General features: G+C 41.6%; 2 protein-coding genes and 1 long non-coding RNA gene across 7 annotated transcripts; 1 reads left to right on the top strand and 2 right to left on the bottom strand.

The window, feature by feature from the left end:
• Window positions 1–252: 252 nt before the first annotated feature.
• On the bottom strand, window positions 253–6209 carry LOC111269808 (uncharacterized). Of its 2 annotated transcripts, none has more exons than XM_022849654.2 (7): window positions 5954–6209; window positions 4614–4686; window positions 4189–4461; window positions 3649–3722; window positions 2700–2803; window positions 1247–2444; window positions 253–915 (listed from the first exon to the last, which is right to left on the bottom strand). In XM_022849654.2, exons 1-7 carry the CDS (start codon window positions 6011–6013, stop codon window positions 718–720), a joined length of 1980 nt encoding a protein of 659 aa, XP_022705389.1. In that variant the 5' UTR covers window positions 6014–6209; the 3' UTR covers window positions 253–717. The 2 variants fall into 2 exon arrangements, with proteins under 2 accessions (XP_022705389.1, XP_086828362.1); XM_086972236.1 differs by having other exon boundaries at window positions 4189–4458.
• A 93-nt stretch (window positions 6210–6302) lies between these two features.
• Window positions 6303–20974, top strand: LOC111269810 (RING finger protein 11). 4 transcript variants are annotated; one of them, XM_022849661.1, is made up of 5 exons: window positions 6303–8123; window positions 8388–8681; window positions 16213–16582; window positions 16977–17132; window positions 18330–20974. In XM_022849661.1, the coding sequence occupies exons 3-5, from the start codon at window positions 16463–16465 to the stop codon at window positions 18528–18530; spliced, it is 477 nt and encodes a 158-aa protein (XP_022705396.1). In that variant the 5' UTR covers window positions 6303–8123; window positions 8388–8681; window positions 16213–16462; the 3' UTR covers window positions 18531–20974. The 4 variants fall into 4 exon arrangements, with proteins under 4 accessions (XP_022705396.1, XP_022705397.1, XP_022705399.1 ...); XM_022849662.1 differs by lacking the exon at window positions 8388–8681; XM_022849664.2 differs by lacking the exons at window positions 6303–8123; window positions 8388–8681 and adding an exon at window positions 8829–9809.
• LOC111269815 (uncharacterized) lies at window positions 14279–18389 on the bottom strand. Its single transcript, XR_002685950.2, has 2 exons — window positions 18299–18389; window positions 14279–14384 (listed from the first exon to the last, which is right to left on the bottom strand). It is a non-coding gene; the product is annotated as an uncharacterized LOC111269815 (long non-coding RNA).
• Window positions 20975–22309: the final 1335 nt, after the last annotated feature.

Genomic DNA, 22309 nt, shown 5'->3' with positions numbered 1-22309 from the left:
CAATTCATATGATACGCCTAAGCGCACCTATTACGTAGCACGCAAATTCACCGCCGTGGTAGCATGCGTTATAACTAAAAGCAAAATTAATTACTATAGGTTTTACTCAATGCTAACTCCTGCATACAATACAATCACAACGAGTATCGTCGTGATGATCCTATGATCCTGTAAGGTTCTCTGTGAAATGGTTCCCTGTAGATAATTTATGTAACAACAATCCATGGCGCATAATAAATAAAACAATGACAATTAGCTGGTCTATTTTCTTCTTTTTCAACGAAATAGATATATTTTCACCTTATTTCTGTGTTGTCCTGCAATGTCGTCAACGTGCTCCCACATTACGTAGAAATAGTAAATAAAACAAACATGAGCACATGAGCACAATAAACATGTACATATATGGGCCCGTCAGTATACGACGTAGAATAGACGTTCCCATTACAAATATGATATGCGTATTACAAATATATACAATCCCTGGCAATGTTGTATCGTCTTGTCCTGGATTTCTATTTGCCTCAGTCCGATACCAAAGATGGACCGACGGTGTCCGGTCTAAGTTTGCTGCGGAAGAATCGGTAGCTTTTCAACCCTTCACACATCGTCATATAACAACGGCAAAGATGGAGAATACTGCGTTCATTTTTGCCTTAGTCTTAATCGGTGTTTCCTCAGCAACAAAATACAAAAGCCCATGAGGTTATTGGTTGATTACGCTTTATTGTTCTTCGAGGCGGGACCAATGTGTACCTCATTGACTTTCTGGGCAAACTTCAACGAATTAAGAGTCTCATTGACGTGAGCGGTAGCTGGCGATACGTTGACGAACATGAGCGTCTTCGAATTTCCGCCCAACGACGTGGAAAGAAGATGAGTAAGCTTTGAGTTACGATACGGAACATGCGCCGCCTGTAATTAACCGAAGATAAAAATTAAACGAAGTCGTTGCAATAGCAAAAACGACAGCGGAACCAACTTCATTAATAGAAACTTGTTTTTGGATGATAATATTTTATATAAATGCAATATCAAACCGATCATCTTTCTAATCACCTGGCTCGTATTCATTCCTTAAAAATATAGGTTATCTTTGAAGGTTGGTGGTTTATAACGTGACAAAACTAGAGTCAAAGGGGCCTGAGATTCGTCTTCATTTTTATACACATTCGCGTGGTGATAGGTCAGGGGCGCATCATTACGCCTACTACTTTTTTGTGTTCGGATGTAGTTCGTAACTTACTTTATTCCCAAGGCTCATCATAACGGTCGATAGTTGCGTCAACGACGAATTGATATTTTTTGTCTCTGTGAAGCGTGCACCCTCGGCGCCCGACTCCTTTACCCTCTCTGATCCCGCCAAATCGACGAGATTTAACGTACTTTCACGGTGCACCTCGTTGATCGAATTTCGAGCGGTAATACGCAATTGAAAGACGCAATGGGAACGGGATGAACGCTCATTGCACTTTGTCGCTGCTACTGAACGGTTCTTCCGGGCCTTCTCCATAAGCTGGGCGATCTGTCGCACCGACTTCACTGAAATGGAGACAAGGTTCTCGACGAATACCACTTCACCCTTCCTTGGATCGGTGGTCTGACGGATATTGCACTCTTTCGATTTGTTCTTGTCTAGCAGATCCTGAATGGTTTCGTTATAGATCTCAAGGAACGATGCTTCGAGTGTATATTCCCAGCCAAACTCGCAACGTTCTTCAGTCAGCTGAAAGACACGGTGCAGCGAGCGTGGAATAATGCCGAAATGCCGCTCCTGGGAATCATCTTCAAATTCGAGCCCTGGCGGGCCTTCCATCGTATACGTTTTTCCGGAGCCGGTCTGGCCGTACGCGAAAATGCACACGTTGTAACCATCTAGCGCTGAGATCACAAGTTGTTCAACCTCTTCAAAGACGTCAAGCTGCGTGACGTCGGCGCCGAGCACACGATCAAACTGGAACAGTACAGGAATCGGTTTACCACCAGGTTTCGTATTTGGCTTTGCGACCGTTAGAGTCTCTTCAGGGGCAGTGGTCACGGCGGAGTCGCCCTCCTCTTCGCAGATGGGCCGTACTCTCGCAAACACCCGGATGTTACCTTTCAACTCGAGCATTTGATTATGAATGTAGCGTAGACGACTCTCGTTTTCGCGCATCCGTGCCTTAGCTGCATCCCGTTCGCGATTCGCTTCTTCAATTTCCGAAGTTAGGCGCCTTGTCTCATTGCGTTCGTTTTCGAGCAGATCGTCAAGCCGCTTATTTTCCGCTTCCTTTATGTCCATATCGCGTTTAAAAGAACGGTGCTCTCGATCTAAGATCTGATAGCTTTTCTCAAGTGTTTCGAGCTCGATAGCCTTTGATTCAAGACGACTTTTGAGTCGGCCGACCTCCGATTGCAGATCTTCAAGTTGACCGCTTAAGGTCATCTTGTCACGCTTCAAGCTCCTGTAGGCAAATGAGGGAAGTAATGGCAATTGTTCACACTAATTAGTTAATGTGAAGATTAAAAGCTCAATTAATTTGACCAAGACTAACTTGGGTGAGATCTTCGGATTTCGGAGTACACGTTGAGTGCCTCAAAATAATATTAAGATGTCCTGAACGCACCGAATTAAATAGAAAACAAACCTAAAATCACATTTCAAATTACTATTCGATCAAACTATGCAATATGTCATTTACCACTAAAAATTTATTTACCCAATCTCCTCGATACGTTCCTGTAGATCTTCCCTATAACGAGTTGTTTCGGCAGTTAATTCCTGTTTCTCTTGTATCAACTGATCCGCTTGTTCTTTAGCCGCCTATTCAAGACAATATCAAATTAACTTATAAGGCTGTTCTTCCAATGGAACTCATCGTTCCATAGCATTATCCGTATCTTTCGGAAATTGAGTTTACATCTATTGAAGAAAAAAAAAAAGATTCAAACCCGAATCACACGCCGGCAACTAGAAATGAAGTGAAAATGTACGTGCAATGATAACAGTATCTACTTTGTCTTCATGAGATACTAAAACGAAACTAGGCGGCCCCCTAATACAGTCACAGTAAATTATCTTTATAGGAATCTATGAATATCAAAATGAGAGAACTGAGAAATCGCAATCAAAGTAAAAAATAAGGTCGCTTCAATAAAGCCTGATGACTATGTTCACTTTGATTTCTGTAACAAAGTCGCAACACTCCTGTTTATATCTGTAATACGATAGCGATCCGTTCTCAATTAACGCGAGTTTGCTACCCGTTTCAGGCCATCGGCAGACCGCAAAATTTGTGCAGACGGCCGATAAGTTGCACTCACAGAGTGGAAACATATGGACTATCTTTTTTTTTTTAAAAATACGCTTCTAGGGATCACTTTGGTAGATATGTAACCAGTATTTAAGTATTCGGTATATTCAAGTTCATCAAAATTTACTCGTTACAAAGCCGGTTTTATTAATAGAAAGAACAGTGTATATTGTCATATATACTGTTCTTTCTATACAAGACGATATATGTTTGTAAATTAATAGCAATAAGTAGGTTGATATAATACAAATGAAATATAACAATGCTACATAAAAATGTATTATCACAAGCATAGATAACAGCGTGAGGTAGACGGGACGCAATTAATAGCACCAATGAATATAACAAAACTAACCTGAGTATTTTCAGCCATCTGCTTTTCGAGAGCAACCAACTTCTCGCAAATCTCTTTTTGTGACCATTGCGGAGCTGTAATTTAATACATAAAATGCTGTTCAGATCAATATGTCCTATAATCTATTCAATATAATCGGCTGTTTCTGTAAAATGTTTTTGCGATCATTTATTTGGGCTGTTACAGCATTATTAAGAATAATGCTGTAACAGCCTTTGAACATTTATAAATATATAGGGGTGAAAAGATTTAGACCCCTAAATGTCACGTCTATATGATATTTTTGGGAAAATAAAATTTATGAGGATCAAGTAAAAAAAAACAATCGTAATAGAACGTAAAGCAGGCTAGAACAAATTCGAATTCTTATGGTGTTTGAAAAACACAATCGCCTTAGAGTTCGTTTTACCTTACAGTGGTGCCCGGTATTTTTATCGAATATATTTAACGAAGTCACAAACTCCCACTGCCATTTACATTCCGCGAATGTAGATACCAAATGAAGCATCGATGCGTCTCATGTCTGGCCTTCTAACTAACCTCGGCCGTTTGTTGTGGTCCTGCCAGCGAGTCCGGTTCGAGCACCAGTTATCGCTCTGGAGCCTACTGACGAAGCTGATGCCGATCGCGTTAAGCCCGTTCCAGCTCCTGCTCGGACTCCTGGCGTAGTACGACCTCCTGGTGTTGTGCGTCCGGCTGCGCCTGTTCCGAAGTTACGTCCGGTTGCGGGTGCGCGTTTAGGGGTCGTTCTATTGGCCCCCAGCGATGACACCACCGGTTTGGTGACCTCTGACCGGATCTTTTTTGTATCTGCTACCAGGTTACAGAGAAAAATAAGCCAAAAAATATTGCATTACTATTATTTTTGTTCACAGTGAAACATGTGCATATTTTGTTGTTAAATTATTATTATCTAACAATTATTATTTCTCGCAAACAAATCTGTGGGCAGAATAACGACTTACTAGTGGCGACATTTAGATTTGATTGGCTGAGAGGTCGCTTCAACTTTGATCCAGAACCGAGCTGTGTGGATCCCTGAAATAAATGTATATAAATAGCCATTGTTTTACTTTTCACTATACAGTTGGCTCTTGTACAAACTTATTCTGTATAGGTATAACTACATCCACCGGCCGGCTTTGACCCCGATGAGAAACAGATAGTGCTGTTAAACTCACTTACTTACAAATTCTAATTCGACTAAGGAAGTTTTGAACGTCGCATGATGTTACTCCACACAAGAATTTGAGTAGAAATAAATTGGGAGGGAAACTTTTCGCAAATAGAGTTTTGTATTACGTTACAGATTAGGATCGAATTCCAGTAATTTATGATCAATGCATTATAAATAACGAAGAGTATGAGAGTGCGTGGTAATTTTTAGAGCAAACCCAAGGCTTGCATAATACACCCTCATAACCCTACATCGCACTACGCAACCTCCCCTCAACATCGTGCCGCTTTTTTTAATTCACGAGCTACGCATCTGCGCTAAAACCAACTGCTGGCACTCCATGAAACCAAACAGCGACAAAATCCAGGCTGGTAGCTATTAAGAAAAAGAGGTCGCGTTTCACATTCATAAGGAAATTTATGGATAAATGGCTTACAGACTTTTGACAAATCTGAATAATTTACGGGGTTATTTTTGCTATAGTTAGTCTTTCGTAGTCATTCTTAAATTCTGACTAATTGTTTAGTGTTAATAAAGAAATTTCTTCTCTGAAATTGTTAGTAAAGTGAATCGAACGTAATGTACACGGCAAGTGGACATTTCATTCAGGACGGAAGACTAATATAATCGAGGAGGCTACACACGTAAAGAGTCACGTTGCCATTTCTGTGTGGAACTCGTATGGAGAAAACATACTAACGTTTCTATTTGACAATGAGCAATCACCTCTTGGCACGGTATATAACAATGGCTCCTACTTGTTCCGTTTGTTTAGTTAGATCCAAGTAGCGTTCCGTTTCTACCGTTGCCGAAACCTACAGGATCGTAAACAGTCAAAACATGAACGGGCATTTCGTGGTTTTTATTATTACGAATAAATCGAAGTAAGATAATCTAGATGTTCTCTTTAGTTGGGCTAGTCTTCTATGACTAATCATTTTTGATTAAGCCCTATCATAGGTGGTGTGACAAATTCCTACGAGTAGCTTTGGACTAGCGCAGATCACAAGAAGCTCCTTCGACTTCGCTGAACGCCCGCCAAACCGAAATTCACTCTAGGCATCGCTGAGTAAGCCAAATAATTAATACATACATTAGGATATCAACTAAATTTAGCTGAAAACTTACGCGAGCCGTTGGTACCATACTATTTCCAGCCGAAGCCTTTGAGGGCCGTAAACTGGACATTCTGCACAGCTTTCAAATGGCACGTCTCAGGGAGTCTCAATAAAGTTCACACAACGGATAGACACAAACACCAAATTGAACAACGATATTGTAGTTCTTAACTCTCCGATTCGACTACATTCGACGGGTTCGTTGTAGGTGAACTAAATTAGCCGCTATGTGAGTTCTGCCGCCAATCGGTGGCAGAATCAAATTTGAATCTATTCCGAAACCGGAAGTTAGTCTCGCGGCGCCAAATTTTAAATACACCTCTTCTGACAGATAAATCGTAATTTATTAAGAAGCTTAATTTTAAATAGGATATTAAGTATTTGATTCGAATCGGCTCGAATAAATTAACAGGTAAACGCATACGGTTAAATAAATACTCATTGTTTATGAACGAACCGTTATTTGCTTGGCTTATTCTACAGAACTAGACTGATCTTGTATGACGTACAAATAGTTTACTTGAATTTTAGTCAACGAAATGATTAATAATTTTGCTTCATAGCGATGTGAGACTTCTCCGATCAAACTTGCGAATAGATACCGTTGCTAAAAGCAATAGCTTACTCTTGTTTATTATACCCAATTCTATCTACGTATATCAAACTTGCTAATAGATACCGTTGCTGAAAGCAATAGCTTACTCTTATGTATCATACCCAATTCCATCTACGTATATCAAAAATGACAAAAGAGGTCAGAGATGAAAAGATCTGCTCAATCTCTCCACAACAATAATTCACTTAACTGCTGGTAGAGTGTTAAGATTCTTTTGGTTTCTAGAAAAAATTCAAATAAGTAAAGCAAAAGCCCTCAAGACAATTTTCGAAGTAACATCGATACGTGATACCAAATACAAGCGAATCATAGAGTGATAATTCCAAATAAATCAGGCTAGTCGACTGAGATAACAAATCGCCCGGTCATAATATCCAGGTCTTGTTTTCATTTAGCTACAACCACGTGATTCATCCACGCGTTATTGTGCAAGTGCCCTTTCCACTTCGTCATTAACTTCTGCTGAATCCTTCGCCATTGTACTCGACAGCTGCTCGAAGCAGCCTATAGTGCTGCCACTGTCGATAATACAAGGTTCGACAGGAACGGTATCTGGTGTTGCGTTTGGTATACAGCGCAGCATTAAGGCAATAGAAGCCATCTAGCCAGTCCGTTCTCAACAGCAGGCGGTCGCGACTGAGCTAGCAAAAAGGCGACATAACTAGAGGATATAAGTGTGTCTGCTTGCCCGTCGCTCCATTATCATTTCCTTGTGTCTGGCCAGTTGTCTCAATGACGGATCACTGCAACATATAACAATAGAAATTATACTATTATTAGTACTTCTTCTTTTTCTATGCTGTTAATGCAACAGCGGCTGCTTTCGCCTCCGGCGCCACCGTTGCTGCCTGTTGTCTAAGGGACACCAGCATCGTCGTAGTCGGGTCGCTGTCCCCTTTGCTAGTACTGCAGCTTCAGCCGGTTCCACAGCAGCAGCAGCAGCAGCAGCAGTAGCATAGACAGCACAGCAGTCAGTCAATCAGTTGACTACTATGAGCCACAGCGTGCTCGAGAGCGAGCCTAAAGCGTATGTCTCTCTGTGAGTGCGTGTCCCGTCTCTCTCGGTGTGGCCTGTCTCGTGTTACTGCCATAGTGTCGACACAAGTGAATTGCATACCGTCGCTACCGCCGCTATGTTGTTCGCCGTAATTCAGTGAGAGTCCAGTGCCTCTGTCAGCCTGTTGTGCGTACTAGTCGGTCGGGGCATCTGGCAACGGCACCACGCATTCAACGTCCCGTAGTTAATGAAACAGCAAGGCTGAGCGTCGACGAAGGCCAGTGTTTAACGAATTTAGTGATACTCGGTCATTTTGCGCGTGCCTCTGCGAGTTGGAGCAAGCATTTGTTCTCTGCACCAAATCTGTTTGGGAGTGAGGAGAGTGAAGTCGACACGAGTGAATGCTGAGTTACAACTTCTGGGTCTAGCAGCCGAGTCGTCTACGGGGTTGCGTCTGAATCGTGCTGTGTTCAGGGTTCTGAGCTGGATGATTGTTCGGTTTCTCTGCACTGGACGGGACAGAACGCATTCGCTGCAATCGGTGTCATCTAGACGCCTTCACAGGAGGTAAGTTAATAAGATTGATGCACAAAAGTGAAGTGAGTACACTCCCTGTGAAAACCTTGTAAGGGAACGCGCAAACCATAACAGAATGTCAATTGTCTGTTTTTCGGCATCAGATTTTGACTCTGATAACGACAGTAGCCGGACATAAGACTCAAGCATTTATACTTATTTCGATCTTGATTGTAATTTAATTTATATTACTAAGTTGCATCTATTCTTTGACGTTCTAGTCTTCAAAGCGTATTTTTTTTATGGTTGAACCAGCGGAGAAAGGAAAGATTGTCTGGGCCTACTATCCGTTCGGCCTTCGTCAAACTTCGCTTCGAAGCAATCGTGATTCGTTCGTTCGTTCAGCTGCTGCTCCTGTGGCTATAGCGAGTATCTTGGACGATTTGTCTCGGGCGTTCCTCGAGCTGTGTTCGTCTTCAATGTACGCGCAGCCTTGTAAAGCGACTCAATGGTGCTATCGGAAGAGTGCGAATTGCTAACAAAAGTGGAACGCAACTGGAGTAGATGTCGATGGTGGTTAGGGCCCAGTTAAGTGCTACCGAGCTGCTTGTAAGTGAAGCATACTTATTCATTAATAGATATTACGGATGATACTGTTATATCTGTCAATCATACTTGTGAAATGAGTAGCGTCAGGATCTACAGATCCACGAACATCGAGGATGATCACAGCATTTGCAGCACGAAAAATATGTTGTTGTTGTTTATGGCGATCGGTGCTGTTGCCACCGTCGCGCTGCGTTTGAGTGCTACTTTCCTCTTGTACGTTCTTGCATAACCGCTGGAGCATTCGAGACGTCATTGCAGTGGCAACAGAAGAAAAATACGAGAGAGTACTTCTGGTCATCTATTCCGGCCATCACTAGGTTCAGGCCGGATAGACGGCCTGCAGCGACCATAAACTTCGACAATTAGTTGAGGTTGTAGTATGTTTTGAATTAATAGATCAGTTTTTGCGTAGCTGGATTTTGATGTGGTACAGCGCTTAGTTACAGTTGGAAATGGGAACGTCGCGTCGACATTAACTCCGTCGTTAATTTTTTGGGAGTCGTAGTACATTGAGAACAAATGTACAAGTAGTGTTGGTAGAATGGCAGTGGGAAAAACGATGAATATTGAAATAATCGCTTGTCCTGTTTGGTCCCTCCGAATTGCTCGCGTTGGTACGCCTACTCTGGCAGACTTGTGAAGTAATGCTAGAAAACAAGTTTTGCTTGATTGTCACTTAGTCGGCCAATGATGGTTAGCAAACGTTTTGCTTCAGGCGTTTCCGCCTACAGCTTCATCGCGAATTTTCCTAGCAGACTCACGATAACAACAAACTGACAAGAAATCTTAATTCATAGCTGACCTCATTACCGACGGTCAGTGGGGAGCTGCGAACTCAATCTGTTAGCCTGTGTATTTATCGAAAGCAATAAGAATCAACCAAGAAAACATTTGTCTATGTGACATGCTCTTCGGGTATTGATACCAGCGATCGTCTCTAACGTTTGATAATCTCTCATTATTGTTAGAACTACTCGACATGTGTATCATAATGTTGAATCCATATACATCTTCAATCGTTACTTAAGCACTGATGTTTTTGTTCGCTACTTCTATTGAGGTTCTACAACTTGAACGATGGTCAATGATCTGTTCCTTGCAGCTTAATGCCTACTACACATAATTCAGGTATGTCATTTTAGACTGTCCTTAGTTAGCTGTTATCGTTGTGTCGTTGCTCTAACAGTTTTTTTTTTTATCTGCACATACTTGGCTGTATTGTTTAGCCAGCGACATAACTATTGCTATTACTAGCCGCGTTGTCATGTGTGCTTTTGTTTGCTGCCCTGTGTTCATTGTTTACTATTAGGACAAGCAGTGGATTTAAGCAACAAATAGATATACATAACAATTTCGATCTCCCTTACTGTTGTTAGCTCCGTTGTCATAGTTGCAAGATGCCGTTTTACTGCGCCTGTCTGCTGCTTCACGTACCTTTGCTGTGTGGTCCTAATTCTGTGGCAGTAGCCGCCACCGTCGTTGTTACATGAGCTGCCCAGCTGTCTCGACGTTTTGCCGCTGCCATGTTTATCTATTATGTTCGTCTGTGACGATGTTGTCGATCGGCGAGATGGGCCATCGGGAGACGCCGCTGTTGTCTTTTACCACCAGTCTTTACAGTGACCCAACGTTAACACAATTGCACCGCTGCTAGTGGTGATGGCGCAAATCTTACTATTGCGCTACTCGATCGACGAAGAGCTAACCGGCGTCGTCAGTGCCGTCCAATGACCAACAGTCAACAGCGGTGGCAACAAACGGCCACAGCCAACCGAACGGTGGTAAACCATCATGGTAACTTTGTGAACCCTAGTAACTGTAACGGTTCTACTGTCGTTACCACTATAACTACTAAGATGGCGCTAGCGCTGCAGTTGTTGTCATTTTTGCTGTTATTTTGGCTGCTGCTGAGTTCAGGGCCCTTTCAAGGCAACGACACGCCTGCCTGCACGTCTGCCTCTCCGTGCTATTTCATATGGGAACTGTCCTAGCAGGCGCTGGTTATCTCCTGCACTACATTCGTTGTCGAGACTTCACCCTTACAGCTACCAGTCAAACAGTAGTAACAAGAGTTACGTGGCGCATTCGAACTGTTGATAATGTCTCCGCTGGGGCGAGGCGAGGAACCACATTCGCGTACTAGTAGCTGAAAAATTTCGCCCCGGTAGAGATATGCTCTGCGGGTCTGGCCCTTTGCAGCACGCTACCTTAACTGGCTGGGGTATTCTGCGGGTTGTATGTTTTGTTCATATGTATAATGAATATGTGTATGTCGGCCATCCGTGTATTTATCTGATCGTTGTCTGTTTTGGCCTCCATCCATGTCCATGTAGGTAAACGCAGCTGGCAATTGTGCAATGCTCGGTGGCTGGAACTATCATTGCAGTAGTGATGTCTAAGCAGCACGCTGATAATGTGCGAAATTCTCTCAACAAAGTAGCAGCAGTAACGCCAGGAGAGACTGCGGCCATAATTCCGCATTGCAATTCCATTGACGGCAATAACCGTGACGGCAATTGGTAGTCGGCGCTGGTTGCAATCCTCTCAGCGTCTGCTGCTGCTGCTGGGCCTGTGCCTGTTTCCGACGCTGCTTCCACAGGCAGAACAGAACCTGCTAGTCGCAGCGCGTCTGTATCGTAACGGCAGTTTGACAACAGCAGCGAGCATTGCATCTATCATCAGTAGCCGCTGGTACAGTGACGTTGTCCGATTGACTCCGCTGCTACTAGCTTATAATTCTCCTATATATCTATTAATCGACGGGATATGGTATATATACTAGCGAGAGGCGCGCCACTTTGGACGGTATTATAACGTTTACGTGTTTCACATTGAGTTGCTATTGGGTAATGTGTTAGTTGGTGGTCTACCCATCAGCTTCGTACTTAGCTGGCACGTTTTTTTCTATCTATGTGTGTGTTCGAACCTGTGTGGAGGTTACTTGAACAATTACTTCCTCCCCCATTCCCACGATTTCGGTGAGCAACGACAAAATGGGTCGTGCAGCGGAGGAGCGACTGTCTGACACGCGGGTAGGTCTTTAAGCTTTGGATAGTGATCACGTCCAGTGTTCAGTAGTAGTGTTTTTAGCGGTTAAGCTGCCGCATCTCGGTTCAGTTTGCATTCGATTGCGAGTGGGCTTGGGTACAATTTAATGAAGCTTCGTTATTCGTCTGAGCTTTCGTTGTTTGGTACCTGTTGGAAATCTCTCAATTTATCCACACCGTTAAACACTACATTTATTCATGCGCGTAGCTGAAGCAAAAAGTACACAGCATAGTTAGACGTTGTAAGATTGCGCCGTAGTAAGTGCACCAGTTTTATGTTAATTTCAAAGAATAGTAAGCGCTTAACCCCGGTGTTTAATGATTATGCTGGAGAAACAGCACAATGCCTGGAACCGGCACTTTTTTAAAAGGGCATCAAGCTGGCGAACGTAGATAGGCACAACTGCCAGCACAAATTTCTGTTTAAACGAATGTGTCTGCTATATGACGGCGGTGCTGCGGTCTCAGATGACTCAGCTGTTGCAACTGGCGCGGGATCAGCGGACTTTTGCGGGCCAGGAGAAAGTAGAACGCGGAAATAAGATTGTTCCTATCAAGTTATTGTAAGCGGTTGTTGTTTTTTTTTGACTGCTTAGAGTAGATGCACATGGCGGCTGACAACGACGACCATAACAGCTGCCAATGCAATGAAGGATCTGTGCCCTATTTGAGTGTATCCAGAAGGAATAAACCTACATGAATTATAACGAGGCTGCTATAAAATAGAGAACGAGAATAGTAGCGCCGTATGTGCGTAATCCTTTCGAGCTTTCCGAATGTTATCCTTTTGTTTAGAGTCAAGAAAGCCTGATTCAATCGTTCAGGTTTGATGGATTCTTCTTTGGGAAACTGATGGTAGCTAGACGCGGTTGCGTAAAGAAGGTCCACTGCAAACTTGCCCTTATTTTCTTTGTATATTGAGTGTTGTATAGTGGTCGGTTCCTCGACAGAAACTCGGTTATCGCATTCGATATCATTAACGTTATGAGTGCATAAGCTTGCAACAAAGGCCAAATTGTGCTAGCACAGTGGAAATTTCGATTCTGTGTTTGTTGTTATGCAGTTTCGTTAACGAGTGGGGATTGAATAAAATCTGATCATTGCCTTTGATTCTTTCTTACTTTTGGAAACGAGTGTGTGTAAGGATTTCTTTTTCCTTAACGCTAGATAGTTCAGACCTCAAATCATCGAGAAATATGTAGATTAGAGACTCGCTCAAAAACCAAAAATGAAAACTAAATATAATCATATGTTTTAGAAAATAGGATCAAAACAAAAAAATATTTTCTACCATTCCAATCACAACACAAAACCTCTTTCCATATACAATCTTCTTAGTATAATAACATTGAAATGAGTCAACCTAACGTACTACAATATCATGATGAACATTTACCACTGCAGTTGTTGAAACTGGAGTTGAGCCCGTAAGACCAATCGACAATCGTCGCAAGAATTTAAAACAAAGTAATTTTCGCTCATTGACGCGAACGTCTAACCTTTCGTTTGATTTAACGTTTTTCTTACCTCCCCACTCCCGCTTCTACTAAAATTGATACATGTTTCACCCTAGGCCATTCCCTCGTTGTTTGTGTTTACTTAGTAAGTCATAGGGTCTAATAGCGATTTTTTTCGACCGATTTAAATTGTCCACACAATCCAATAGCTGGATTCTGCAGCTGACATTTTCGCTATCATCAACAGCAATGGCGCCTATTATAGAGAGTGGCGCCATTAGCTAGCGACAAGATCTAGTCCACTGCCGACTATTGCCTCTCGTGCAGCTGCTGCGACTCGCGTGCCGAACTCAACGGCGAACGCTGATGTTGATGTCACCTTTCTTCTATCCGTATCAACACGCACTGCGCAATATAGCGAAACAAAAAAACACGTATAGAGCATCTCGTGGATTGCTGCTGATAGACTTTGCTGGGTTATTACGCCTCGTATAGAGTGCGCGCTCGACTGATTTAGTTGAATGCTGATAAAGTATAGGTGGCCCATGGTAGCGTATTCGTTTGTGATATAGTTGCAGTGGAAATTGGTTTTGATATAATACTTGCTTTATAAGTGAAACCTATCGAATAGCTATTACAACACCATAGCTCGTTGGCGATTTCATAAATGCTGTTATTTCCGTATTTGGCTTCGAGTGGGTCGAGGATGTGGTAACTGAGTATTAAATTTTATTTAAAATGATGTGAACATTCTGTGACAGAAATAAGCAACGGGAGTTCTATGTTTAGAAGTGCCGTCAGGCGGCTGCATTGGCTGAAGCGTTAAAAGGGGGTTAGAGGGGATGACAGTTATTTTTCTGGCAGCTTCACTGTCGACTCCTTCGTCATCGTCATCAGAAGATGAAGAGAAATTTTTATAGCGTCAATGAGATGTAGAACGCTCGCGCCTCTGGATCGAATACGACCTTTCGCGCCGTAATTGTAGCTTAACAGGAAGGGAAACCTCCAGTTAAGAAATCTAGCTGTTTTGCCCTATGTGTTGACCAACATTTATCCCCGTCGAAAACAACCTCATATTGACAAACAGCCGGTATTAACAATTACCGTCCATTTTATTAGAGTTTTTTTAATTGTTGCTGTTTACCAGATGTATTCATAAAGTAGCGCATGTTACGATGGGGTCCATTTTGCGTCATTGCCTGAAAAGTTACGAAGCACAGTCACGAAGGCATTCACATAACCTTAATATTATGATGGTGACACAATATCGAACTTTCCGTAGGAGCGGTGCCAAAACCGGCTTCTTATTCTGGTGACCTCTCTACTGAGGTATCACATTCAGTACGTGGCTAATCAATTAGCTATCTTCACTTATTTTGTATTGTTTTTGTAATTCGCCAACGAAAGCAGCACTGGCCTTGTCAGGGTCGTGTCACTCTGAAAGATCTAACCAAACACGATTGAATTCAACGTACAAAGCTTTTTGTAGTGTCTGCACATAACTGACGTAGTAATACGTACGAATAATAATAAATGGCTGCGTAAAAAATACTATCTATTCATTGATATCTAGTGTGTACATTGTACCGTGTAACCGTGTGTTTACTTATTCTTTGATATGGTCGATAAAGGGCGCATGCTTTTCGCGTGCGCCCGTACTAGGGTACGTTACCGAAAGTATCGTATAACTGTGTGCATGTGTCAGACAGACTGTTCCCATGTTGCGTCTTGGATCACGCTAGAGTGAGTAGCGGGTACCTGATGCTAGAGTTCATACAAATTCACGGTACAGACATGTATCTATCCAAAATGTCTAGGAAAAAATCTAGCATACGTGCCCTGCTTCTTTTTGCTGCTAGCAAGTTTTTATTTGCTTGTATTACGCATGTGCCAATTAGTACGGTTGATAGTACTGCTGGAACTGCAAGATAATCTAAAGATTTCAATAGAAATTTAATTTTTCAATAGATATCACTGCTTTTAGCAGTTTAAGGACAAACTTGTCCGCTTGTTAAACGAGTATCTTCACTAAAATCATTGACATTGCTTGTTCGAGTAAATGGGTCGCTATAGAAAAAAATACAAGATAATATTGCATCGCCAGGTGCATCAGTCGATTTTTTACGGCTATGCATCGAACTAGGCGACATGAGTTCAAGGCTCACATGAAGGTTACACGTCTTTTGATCGATTAAGTAATTAGTTGCCAACATTCTTGTCCATAGTAAGGATTAAGAATGCGTTTCACTTTGACAGTGAGCTTCTATAATTTATGCTACAAAACGACTCAATCGGCCTTATTACTTCTGCACTGTCGTTTGCTGAAAGCAAGATTCTAATATATTCGCTTGTCCGGGGTGGTTGATCTGTTTTTGAGAAAAGACCTATTTACCTTAAACACGTTAGCACCGGCAAGTTTGTACACTCCTAACCCGCATGCACACACAGATGCACAATCAACATAGCAGTATTTCCTTGATCGCTTTCCTGTGTACCTGACAAGATTCGAACTCTTAAGGTTCGAACAAAGGATCGTCCAACGAAACATAACGCGAATAACTGAATCAAATAACCTGGTTTTGTGTTTATGCAAAAGTTCACTCGCTATCGCCGACAGTGGACATTGTTTTTGTTAAAATCAATTGCATATGGGATTCAAATTTTTCATTTTGACAACGATTACATTCAACGTGATTCCCGGTTTGCGAATTTTCACCCATTATCAGGCTTTGTTTACCTTGACCTGCGTCAACAGGTTCTTAGGTTATCAACGTAGCTGCCTATGCACTCTATCGGAAGTTCACTGTCCGTTCGAGGAAATCCGTCTGTTACATAATGCGGAGTGTGCGAAATTTTATTTTGTCTATACTTCAGCGTACGTTATCGTACAATTGACAATGCGTTTATGTGCGCTTTTTTACGAATGACTGAGGTGGGGATTTGGGATTTCATGTTAGCGCCTTCGGTTCGTTTTCTAAATATGCCATACATAACGAATTGTCATTGGTACGATGTTTTACTTTGTAGATGCGATGTTCTTGGAGTACGCCTTTATTTCACCGGTGATGCAGCGATAACCAGATTGGAGTAATTTTGTGGACACGGCCTAAACGTGCCGAGGTCGCGAACATCACTGATTATCTGGGTCAATGAGTCGTCCATAAAACTTGAGTTTGTTTAAAAAAAGCCTCAATACCACCCTAATCTCAGTAACAGGATATCCGTCGACATAGCCGTAGACTAAAGGCCACAAAGTTTCGCTTCACGGTTTCAAGATATGGGAAACTGTTTAAAGGGCGTTGGCGGCGATAGTCTATCGCTTCTACGAGAGCCAAGGGATTCTCTGAGCTCCCCAGGGGATGCGTTGGGCCCACCTCCACCGTATCAGCTAACACATGTGAGTATTGATACCCTGCATCGCCTTCAACGAAACTGCGAATTCAAAGAAGTACGATAGTTACATAGAGCGCATAGAACTTCGGCAAGTAAACAAAAACTTTGACGTAAAAACGATGTCTACGTGCGATTTTGGCATTGCAGACCAGCATCATCATCATGCCAACCTAGCTAGATATTAGTTTGAGCGCAACGAAATTCGCGCAAAAACACTATTATTTAAAGAAACGAGTGATATTCAATTGATAATTAATACTGATTTTGAGTGAAAGACCAATTGTTCTAAATAGCATAAATTATTTGAGTAGATTGAATCGAGTAGTCTAGGTAGGTTCATCCTCTATTGACCTAATTCGGTTCACCCATCACCCGTTACTACGCACCGGGTATTACAGGAATCCGTACATCTTCCACAATTTTTATCAACACCAGCGCCCTCACATCCCGCGGGGGCACCTGTCGTTTCGGTTGGTGGAATTCCTCGGAGTACTCAGGAGCTTGAAGAGATCAAACATGCGCAAAGACAAGGATTCATCCGGCACTTACCGAAGGTACTGGCTAAAGAGAAAACGGAGGCAATTGACATGTTGACTAAATAGCGGGGGACTATTGAGAGGAGTAAATAGTGAGACAGAAATAGCGCCCACGAACGATGTGGTCTTGTACCTATCGTCGCAATAGGCTGGTTATTGACTATTTGGTATTCAGAATGAAAAAAATCGACTTTTTTTTGTTTTTGTTCTTTTGAAAAAAACGTATGTGTGTGTGCACGTGCTTCAGTTAGTACCGTGGTTAATGTTATCAACAATTTCGCCTGGATATCGAGGTATTATATACGAACACTTAATTGCCCCGCTACACAATTAAGGCTTTCATCGGTATTGCACACGCCGATGTGTTTACACTTGTCGTGTGTCATTTAGACTGGGCGAATGAACATGAAAGCACGTCCGACATAACATTAATCTGTCATTAACGTGAATTGGGCAGACCAATACAGAGCGGAACAACCTTCTGAAATTGTTTAACACTTTTATTTTTGCTACATGTTGCTTTCCTGCATTCCCTTTAATGAAATACAAATTTTGGGTTTATTGAAAAACCGCACACGTTTAAATTATTGGCAAAACAAGGGTTACACAAGTATTACATTGCATAGGATATTTTGAAGCATAATTACTGTGCTATAACATTGTCGCTATGTTACTTGTTGAGTATGATTATCCTTTTTAAATCCTTTTTATGCGCTTAAGAAATTCTCTTTTACCGAGATGAGTAAAGTGGTGGCACAGTTTATACAAATATCAATTGTAGGTGAAATGCGCCATGTCTCTATAAAGTCTTCGTGTTTAAAGAGCTTTTTGATTTAAAACAGCTGTAATTTTCGACATTATCAAAGTTTCACCTTCCTTGGGACGCTAAGGTGGTTCAAGAAAAAAAATCAAACACAACTTTGTTAGAGATTCTTGTATATAATACCTAGGCTAATTTACTATACCTATAACACAAACAAAGAACTTAAAACACAACAGTTAAAATCAAGCAGTTCCAAGCGAAATTAGGTCTGGAGCATTTAAGCTCTTTAATCAATCAGAAACGTCCTATCATTGAGCACCTGACATACTATCTGGTGGTATTTTTACTGAATTACATAATCTAGGTTGTGTGATTACATAAGACAGAAACATAACTAGAGCATTAGTCAGGGTATTTCTACCTTTCACGTACGATTGCCGTCTCGATTTCAGGGCCCATTTGACGGCAGCGGCCGTCAAGAGTGTCCTATTTGTATGGGTGAACTGGCTCTGGGGGAACCGGTTCGCTTCCTGCCATGTCTTCACTGTTACCACGTAGAGTGCATCGACGATTGGCTTCTCCGGTCACTCACGTGTCCGTCATGCCTCGAGCCTGTTGATGCCGCTTTGCTTTCGTCCTACCAGGCGCCCTGAAGAAACCAAATATGAAAACAAAACGCGCTTCCGACAGAATTTATCGGAGATACAAAGGAACCAAACCAGAAAATCAAGGAGGACCATAAGGCCCGCAAACTGTTGAACCACTCCAATGTTCACAGGCTGATGTAAGTTTTGGACCAGCAAGCTAAGCCGATATGAAGGCTATTATAACATTCCTCCGCCGTAGACTCAAGCGTACGAAGACTGCTGCTCTCGGATCTTTCGGCTAGGCGGTTTAGCATGAAACTTCGAGAACGGAAAGCGGGGTCATTAGATCGCTTGTTACTTACTTTGTTCCCCTAAAAACTGGCCCACTCACAGAAAACGGGTTCGATCCTAAATACAGGGTTTTTCTTAGATACGTTTGACAGTGGCGTCATTGGTCCTCCGTCCATCAAGGACAAAGCCGTGGAACGAAGTAGACTGGAGCAGAAGACGACTGGAGCAGTCCTTGATGGTGCAAGTATCAAAAAAACGATATACGTGTAAATACGCTTAGGTTAACGATTGACGCTTCGTGAAGTTCTATACCCGACCCAGCAAGAACGGTTCTAGGGAAGACAGAACTAGAAAAGTGGACGCAAGAATCGACTCGAGTAGTTCAGCAGAAAGTGAAGACATTAATATTGATGTACAACGAATTACGTCCGCAGCGTGTACGCAATCAAGAGTAGCACAGCTCAGTAAAACTTCACACTTTTGTTTGTTCAGGTCAAAATGCATTCGCAGCGTTCGAGTTCTCCGTGCACTTTTTAACCATGTGTAGGCGGAAATCAGAACTGTATTCGACAAAACCACGCCAGTCGCCCAGTGAAAGGACCTGGGCGCGAGTGATAACTAGATCTATTCATGTCTAATGTGGATGTTTGGTGATAGATAAATGCCAATGGCATCGCTTATTGCTTTGATTTGACTACAAAAGGAGCAGCGGAAAACCTGAACAAGATAAATAGATACTGAAAAATCATTGTCATATGTTCTGTGACACACATGTACCGACTATTACGATTTCCACGTTCATTGTATATATTTGTTTGGTTATATCATCATCCATTTAGGTGGCTATTACTCTGTTCAGTTCCGAGCCACGTATATTCTTTTTCGCAGTTATTATATGTGCGTGTATACAATGTTGGTATATGCCAATGTTATGCTTGGTTCAATCATAATTTGAGGTCGTAGAATTCGTAGTGGCAGTTGAAACAGTGGCAATAAACAGGTTATCAGACGGAACAACTGGGAGTGAAGACGTGAGAAAAAAAGATCAGCAGAGGAGAAATGTGCTGCGTTCCTCGTGTGCGTGACTGACACATTTCACGAGATAACTGTGCTTTACAAAGAGACTGGCTATACTTAGAACGGGTAGGCGAGTCTATGGTGATATTTGAACCTAGTATACAGAGTGTGATCGCAATTTTTCGTTGTTTTCCCTTTGCTATGAGTAACCTCTAAGTTAAGTTCATGTAGTTGGTCATCGTAGCAGTCTTACGATTGAATTGTTTTTGGCTCTTCAAATTCTTTTAGTGATAATGACGATAACATGTTAGATGAACGGCGGCAAAGAAAGGCGAGCACCGCCTGGAAGCAGATTGCCTTTAGCTGTTCTCGAAACTCTTAACTTATAGAGCCAGATAGAACTTTGCAAAAATCCTATACGGCAAAAAACCTAACACAAACGAGAAATGAGCGGAACGCGATGGTTCACATATGTATATATTAATGAATTTTTCGAGCGCTAGCTACATTGCAGGTAAGCTTAGAACGAAAGTAGGGGAACGTAAACAGACGTCAATAAGTTATTGATAGAAACTTTGAGAGTGATTTTGTTCGTCAACTGTCTACCGGATCATCTGTACAGATATCTTGGCATTTTGCTGTTATTATGGATGTTCGATCGGCAGCAACAGCACGATAGGCTGAATGACGTGAAGACGTCCTGCTGCGTAGTAGCTGACTGCACGACACGATAATACGTTACATCTGTATAAGTGATATGATAATGAGGCGGAACGTCGGAATTTTACGTGTATATATACACACAACTGTACATAAGTCATGTACGTGGTATTACTGTGATGGCTGTCTGTGTGCGCGTCTGTCACACAAACAGCAACACGACACAAAAAAGCGACAATAAAACAACAGTGTATAAGATCGTATGAACCAGTTTAAATCGAATGGAAATTTTTCCTAAATGAAAAATGCATCTAACCGCTTGCTGCTGCTGCTGCTGCTGCTATTTCCCCTTAGACAAAATTGAATAGATTGTTCGTCATCTAACATGATGATATTTTACTATCGATTCTCTTAATCCATCCCTTGTGCGACCGCTTGTCAACGAAAACACGCGTCGTGCTAAATAAAAATAGCTCGACACGAACAGAATTTTCGTGCGCGTGAAAATAAAACTCAGCTGAAAAGAAGACTTGGCTCTATGACGTTTGTGAATTCTATCAAATTATTTTTCATATTATTGTAATTTTAATCAAGATAACTACAGTTCGAGTTCTCATTTGTCTACGGTACTGAAATAGGGGACGGGGGCGCTTTATGGGGCAAAATTTGCTTAGCTGGAGACAGCTGGTGCCAGGAATCATTCGTTTTGCAGAAAATGTCAATTGAAAACTTTTTATTGTTGTATAAGGTATTGCCTTATTGGCCTTTAATGGTTTCGTGTAAAGAAATCTGTCATTGAACAAAGCTAAAGGAAAATGTTCTAGGCTGTCGTTGCGACTAAATAAGTCGATTGTTTTTGATCATCTATTGCCGAGTCAGGAAAGTTGAACATAATGATTCATCTACGATAGGTCTACATGCTGCGCAAAGTAAAGCCACCATCTCTAGGCTTGACTGCACTAAATAATTCTGACATAAATAATTATCCACAATAAATTTAACAATAAAACTAATATTCTATAATCACGAAAATTCAATTTTATGCATAGGTCAACGATGTTGTTTTGTACGAATGATACGTTACGCTTATTATTTTGTGACACGTTGCTGACAGCAACGATATATGGTACGACAGAAGCGAAACTGCGATGGCGTAGCTTCGATTGGCATATATATATATATATATATCATACATGTGCGCTTCTTAGTGAGTTGTACTCTCAGATCACGTTGTTTTCTCAAACTCTCTAAAAGATTAGGACCAACCGGGCTCGATGTCCTATATGGTCACGTCTCACTAGTCCATACAGGCGTCCACTAAGTAATAGCTATTTTGAAGCGAGATCCGTTTAGCATCATAGACGTAACCTTGGAACAGGCGAAACTGTGAAATATTTAGTTTGTTTGTTTATTGCTCCATAGAAGTTTGATGAAATGCTAATCAAATACTTCGCTGTTCCATATATATGCCGATGACCCTATGAAATTGGTTATAGTATAAAATCCAGTAGCTTTAGTTGCTGATCCGTGCATTTCCAAACAACACTGAATGTTTCCTAATATTCGATAATAATCCCAATATATTATAAATCATCCTAAAAAACCTAAAAAAGAACCGGAAAAAAATCAACATAAAAAAAACGGAGTACAGCCAGACTTTCCGCGATATTCGAATTATTTAAATTGTTAAGGTACGTCAAATGTATTTGTCATACTATTTTCAGCTCCATTAATTGTACTTCAGTTTACTACTTCTGTAGATGCATTTTTGTTCTGAGCTTTTTCAGCTTTATTTACGTTCCATATATTGCAGAATGCTGATATATAATCGTAGCAGCGACGGGAGAAGAAACCCACTTTTAACCATAAGCATATGT

Source organism: Varroa jacobsoni, unplaced genomic scaffold (genome assembly GCF_002532875.2).
Source record: "Varroa jacobsoni isolate VJ856 unplaced genomic scaffold, vjacob_1.0 scaffold_1417, whole genome shotgun sequence".
Classification (NCBI taxonomy): domain Eukaryota; kingdom Metazoa; phylum Arthropoda; class Arachnida; order Mesostigmata; family Varroidae; genus Varroa; species Varroa jacobsoni.
The sequence above is the reverse complement of the archived record's forward strand: the minus strand, read 5'-3'. Positions and strand labels throughout refer to the sequence as shown.